Source organism: Larimichthys crocea, chromosome VII (genome assembly GCF_000972845.2).
Source record: "Larimichthys crocea isolate SSNF chromosome VII, L_crocea_2.0, whole genome shotgun sequence".
Lineage (NCBI taxonomy): Eukaryota > Metazoa > Chordata > Actinopteri > Sciaenidae > Larimichthys > Larimichthys crocea.
Window position 1 is genome coordinate 26,352,758 of NC_040017.1, and position 6,018 is coordinate 26,358,775.

The 6,018-nt window shown below is 43.2% G+C and overlaps 1 protein-coding gene across 2 annotated transcripts; it reads right to left on the minus strand.

Annotated features, from left to right (window-relative positions):
• Window positions 1-974: 974 nt before the first annotated feature.
• Window positions 975-4,573, minus strand: LOC104927793 (rhomboid-related protein 4). 2 transcript variants are annotated; one of them, XM_019271394.2, is made up of 9 exons: window positions 4,357-4,573; window positions 3,326-3,487; window positions 2,964-3,243; window positions 2,763-2,895; window positions 2,547-2,635; window positions 2,401-2,457; window positions 2,145-2,288; window positions 1,917-2,057; window positions 975-1,158 (listed from the first exon to the last, which is right to left on the minus strand). In XM_019271394.2, the coding sequence occupies exons 2-8, from the start codon at window positions 3,473-3,475 to the stop codon at window positions 1,942-1,944; spliced, it is 969 nt and encodes a 322-aa protein (XP_019126939.1). In that variant the 5' UTR covers window positions 3,476-3,487; window positions 4,357-4,573; the 3' UTR covers window positions 975-1,158; window positions 1,917-1,941. The 2 variants fall into 2 exon arrangements, with proteins under 2 accessions (XP_019126939.1, XP_019126938.1); XM_019271393.2 differs by having other exon boundaries at window positions 975-2,057.
• Between the last annotated feature and the right edge of the window lie 1,445 nt (window positions 4,574-6,018).

Consider the following 6,018-nt stretch of genomic DNA (forward strand, 5'->3'; position numbering starts at 1 on the left):
AGAGCCAGCAATTCTTCGACTTTGTTTACAGCCAGTGTCACTAGTGAGTTTAGAGTCATGTGATGTTGAGGTTATGCATCAAGTCCTGTTGTAAACAGGAAAGGCAAGGCCGGAGATGAAGATAAATCCGAGCTCTGCGTCACTGAAAGTTTGATTGGTTTATTGGTTTTATTTGTTGAATCTATGTCAGCGCACGTCGTGTTTAGTTTTATAGGAAGGAAAAAACATCCCTTCATCCTTCACATCACTACCATATCTGCTACTGTGGTCATTTTATCATTCACTGTAATTGTACAATATGTTCGTGTTGATTTGTCCTGTACACGTGACATCCATTGCACGTCTGTCCGTCCTGGGAGAGGGATCCCTCCTCTGTGGCTCTTCCTGAGGTTTCTTCCACCTTTTTTCCCTGTTAAAAGTTTTTGTGGGCAAGTTTTTCCTCACTCGAACCGAGGGTCTAAGGACAGAGGGTGTCACTCCCTGTACAGATTGTAAAGCCCTCTGAGGCAAATGTACTTTGTGACTTTGGTGCTATACAAATAAAATTGATTTGATTTGATTTAGCAGCTTCACTGGCTTCCTGTTAAATACCGCAGTGATCTCCAGATCCTGCTTCTCACCTTTAAGGCCGTATCTACATACATGTACACTTCTTCTGCTGTTCTTCCACCACCTTTGTAACTCTCCCACAAGACATTTGTTATATTCGTTCTCTTCCCACCTCCAAACACACTGAGTTCTGCTCTGATAAAGATTTTATATGTTTTATATAATTACTGTATTAACTGTCTGTTACTGCTTTAATGCTATTTTGCCACTCCCTTTTAAACGTGCCTGCAGGGTGGCTGTCGACGCCTATGAGTAAAATGCATTATTATAATCATCATAATTATTATCTTTATGATTTAGTATATGTTGTTGGACATCTCGACTTTAAAGTAATCTATTACCTCAAACATCACTCACAGTACTCATTACGTGTTTGACAGTCTTTAATATCATCATTAATACATAACGTGGTTCACAGACTCATTTATCACAGCCGGGCCTCCGTGACGATGCGACCCTTTGATGCTGTCTGACGTCCATCAGCTGTGGCAGTCTGCTGATGCTTATGTATGAGTGTTTAGCACAATACAGAGTTGTGTTTTTGGTGATCTGAAAAGAAAGAAGGAATGAGTCCGGACGTCACGAAACAGCGTGGAGAGAGCTCAAAGTTCAAAAGCATCATTCAGGCCGAACCCGCTCGTCCACATTAAAAATTTAACTTCCAGCTTCGTTGGTGCCTGAAGCGAGCCCACAAGTTTCCTCAATATCGCCTTTTGAAGTTTAAAAGCACTGTTTCAAAGAGAGGACAGAATTCACAGCTTTTCTCTCTCCAGACCACAGAAGTCAAAACTGCTGCACTCACACTAGATCAGAGCCGACTGACACAAATCCAGCTCTGCACGTCGGGCATTACGATGTTTTATGATGTGTGCGAGGTTTTAAGCAGACTTGGTCTACATGGAGAAAGATTTCACTAATCTACTCGGTCAAATCTAGTCCAGACTAGTCTAAATATGATACCTAGACCTGGTCTGATGTGGTCTGGATGGAGAAAAAGAATTTCCTCTTTGGCGGTTTACATAACTAGAATCTAATATGATCTCCAGTCCGACTTTAAGTGCTGTAACAACAGAAAATTACAGATTCTCCTAAACTTTCCTCTTAGTTCTCCATCAGGAGCTGTCAATCAGAACACTTAAGTGTCTAAGCAGCATTAAAGCAGCTCTCCACAGCTTACATGAACTCTTTGGGAACACTCAGAGGCACATTAACATAAAGAACCACACAGTGAAAGAGCTCTGTGTGGTTAGACCTCTTCCTCAGCCTGAGGAAGCAGAGTTTGGACCGGGCTTCTTCTGTCTCGTCACCTTCTCTTCTGTCTTATTTGACAGTTCAGCTGTCAAACCTCCTCAGCCTCCTCTGCCGGATTTCCTCAGCTCTCGCTTCATCGGAGAGGTTGAAACCGTACGGAGGAGGAGCAGGAGGAGCATCTCTCCGGTTGTTTTGTCCTAAAAGAACAAAACATTAAATATGAATGAATTTACACACTCTTATCTAGGGAGACGTTTAGTGGATAAAGCTTTTCCTCCCCTTACCTCTGTCATTCAGACTGTTTCGAATGGCTGCCTCCAGCTGCTCTTCCTCCGTCAGTCCACCCATGTGAGGTGCTGAAGGATTTGTTGTGTGACCTGGCGCATGCTGATCGTATCCGGAGTATCCTCCATGAGCGCCGCTGTAGCCTGCAGACACACAAAACATGATGAAAGTTCACGAATATGTCGTTTCCTCCACGTTCCTCTGTCATCATCATTTCATGGACTGAGCTCAGAGCTGCTGCGGTTCTGGTTCTACCTGCAGAGGTGTAGTATGCACTGGGACCGGAGCTGTATCCATTCGAAGCCGCAAACCCTGAAAACAAATACAGACAGACTGAGGCACAAAGATCTTTATGTGGACTCACATATCTCAGACTCAGTGTTTTGCACAGACATACAGACCTGCACATTTCTTCATGATGGTCTTCAGCGGTCCGGCAGTGTAGAGAAGACCGACCAGGATTCCAGACAGGTGACCAACAAACGAGGTCCTGGAGAGGCAGAGGACAGATTAACCAATGAAACACTGTCACCTGGTGGACGCTTTAACTCATAGCATCACCTGAACATGTGCTAGAGCTCTGCTACAGTGTGTCTGGACTCTGACTGGTAACTCACCCAGGTGATGTTATGTGGATCAGCACCAGCTCTGCCCAGCTGGCATAGCGATTAGACACAGGTAAGCCCATCACATAGGTCACACCTCCGGGGTGGTAATGGTTATTGAGCACCTTCAGAGCAAACAGGACCCCTAGAAACAGTCACAGTTAGTAAACAAGGAGGAGAGGAAAAATCAGGAGTCATTTAAACTGTGTGTACCTGAGAAGCCGACAGCGCAGGCCATGCTGTAGGACTGATCCTGGGTCAGCTCTGTTAACGTTGCCTCCACCAGCAGATAGACCAATCCGGTGAGCAGAGAGAAGACTGACAGCAGGTAGGCGAACCAGGCTCCACCCAGCCGCCGCTCCAGCCTGATACCTTTCCACAGGAAGGACGCCATGTTGAAGTAGAGGTGCCAATCATCCGCGTGGTGCAGTGGAGACAGCAAGAGGCGACGCCAGTCTTTGTACCAGTACGCCTGCTGGACGCTCACACAGGCCTGAGGACGGACAGACAGTTACAGTCATACTGACTTAATAAATGTCTCTCTTCACTGTGAACATTGTGTGTGTGTGTTTTACCTGCATCAGTGGAGCTGCAGGAAACAGGTAAAGGTACACGTTGAGTCCCAGGACAGCCAGCGTGACCGGGGGGATGTTGTCCAGGCCCACCTGCATCAGCTGGGAGCCCAGGAGCAGCAGGCCCAGGTGAGATCCTCTCTGTCGCCGCATACTGAAAACAGCCTGCGGAGAGAAAACACATCGGTCTAATGTAGAAGTCAGAGATGTTGTGACCTCTGATCACTGAGAGGAGCCCTTACAGATTTCTGGATGAAACACTGAAGCATGAAATCTATGAATTTATAGAATAGAAAGATTTTATTGTCATTGTACGACAGACGTTTTATTATTACTGGTCCTAATATAGGTAATAGGACAGTATAGACAAAAGATAAAACCACAATATAAACACAAATAAAATATAGATGCTATATAAAGAAAAAAAACATAAAAAGTGAATGCTGCATCTTGCTCGTATTTGCATAGCAAATGGTAAAAGCAATTATGCAAATATTGCACATGAGGTATGACACTTTTTTTTGTGCCTGACACTTTGTGTTTGAGATCAATACAGATTAACTTTATGCACTATTTACACTGCCAATCTGCTGTATATACTTTTATATATATACAATATATTTTATTTACTATTGCTATTTTGATATTTTATTATGTATAGTTTGTTCTTTATATTTTTATTCTTATGCTGTCTATCGTCACTGTGTGTAATGCTGCTGCTGCACTGAAATTTCCCAGCTTGGGATAAATAAATAAATAAATCTACTGTATCTATCTATCTAAGTATGTAAAAGCAGGACGTGTTCATGAATATCAATTAAAAAAACACTGACAGACTCAGATGTTTTCCAGTAAACTCAGTAACTGAATAAAGGCTGGTTACAGTAAAAACATAAATGTGTGTAGCTGCTGTCACGGTGTAATAGATTACACCACAGTCTGTAATAGATTACAAACACAAACACGATCAGCTGACTGCAGCACAGTTCTTCACAATAAGTTTGATCGATGATATAATAATAATAAAAACTTACCGTGAGTCCACTTCCTCCTTCCGTAGCTCAGACTGACGTTAAAACGAGTTTAAACACTGATCTGCGAACAGTCTGAACACGGACTCACTCACTGACTGACTGCTGGTTCACACAAACACGCTGATCTCAGGTCAGCTCAGCTGTTTCTAAACGTTTCATCATTTAACAACAAAACACTCAAACACCAGCTGTCACGTGACGACAACAACCACGCTGCGCACTACACGCATGCGCATTGGTGATCTGATTTTCTCCGTGTGTGTGTGTGTGTGTGTGTGTGTGTGTGTGTGTGTGTGTTTGCTGACCTCCAGTGGTCAAACTCAGGAACTACAACTACAGTGTGTGCTCCATTCACAGAACATGCTGCACAGTATTAAGGGTATGAAGAAGTAACATAAAAATAAAAAAAACAGATGTCGTGGTTGATAAACAAAAAGGTATTTATTAAATAAAAGCTCAAATTGTTTTAACAAAAGGAGGTGAGGCAAAAGGGAACAAAGGGCGCACAAGTGCGAGAAAGAAAAACCTCCCTATGTAAATCTACAACTTAATAACAAAACAGCACGCCTGAACTAATGAGTCTAACAAACGTGTTCTCATGTGTAATCAGTAAATGTATAACTAAACTGAACCCTGCCCAGGCCCAGAAATACTCCCCACCAACCTCCACAGTTTCCAAACACGATTGGATCAGACGAGGCGAGCTCACACCACACCACACAAAACAAGCCGGCTCGATGCTCTGTGTGTTTACAGACAAAAATAACTCCATGCCTTTACACCAACAGGACGACGACCTGACTTAAGATCTGGGCCCTGCCATGGTGATGCTGTTTAGAGCCATAAGACTTCTTATGATATTATAAAACCATCAGTCATGTCATTTTGCCTCATTTTTAGTCACGGTGTGAGTATCTGTAAAACAATAACAAGCACATCATCTGAAAACAGTGTGAGCTGTCTGCTGACATGAGCATGTTTAGAACAAGCCAGTGCAGAAATGCTGCAGTTCCTCTAACGTCCACTTGAGGCTGGCTCCAGTAGTGAGTCAGTCTCCATAGGTCCCCATGTTCAAATGTCCAACTCCACAGCAGAAAACAGATTCAGTCAGTTTGTGACAAACTTTTGTATATTGCATATTGACTCATACGACCTCTCTGACCTCTTTCAGCTTTTTAAACTTTGACACATGTTAGAATTCATATTTGAATCTCTTGAAATCTCTTGAAGTCTCCCACCCCGTGTGCTGCCCCTGACTTCAGTCTTTGGGGGGTTCAACCTCTGGCTCTGCCTCAATACTGAACCACACACCTGAATAATTCAGGTAACGTGTGACACCTGGATCACCTTTCTGTGCTCAGAAACTCGAGCTTAACACGTGTGTGTGTGTGTGTGTGTGTGTGTGTGTGTGTGTGTGTGTGTGTGTTCATCTCGTCTCTCCCGCCTCCAATGATCACGAGCCGGAGCTGCTCGGAGATGTTGTTGCTATAGTAACAGCGGCGAGAAGATGTTTCGTCAATTCCGCGAGAGCAACTGATAAACTGGCTCTTCAAAATAAAAGAGTAGGCTTGTCACATTGAAAAAAAAAACTAATTATATTCACAAATAAATTATTTTGTAGAATAATTAGGGTCTGTGATCAAATGCTCAAATGTTATTGTG

What these genes read in the sequence shown, in the direction of transcription:
- LOC104927793 (XM_019271394.2), bottom strand. Translation starts at nt 3,475, where the DNA reads ATGCGGCGACAGAGAGGATCTCACCTGGGCCTGCTGCTCCTGGGCTCC. An exon ending in CTGCGCTGTCGGCTTCTCAG is followed by an intron (nt 2,896 to 2,963) that starts GTACACACAGTT and finishes GACTGTTTCTAG; the next exon opens with GGGTCCTGTTTGCTCTGAAG. An exon ending in ATCCACATAACATCACCTGG is followed by an intron (nt 2,636 to 2,762) that starts GTGAGTTACCAG and finishes CTGCCTCTCCAG; the next exon opens with GACCTCGTTTGTTGGTCACC.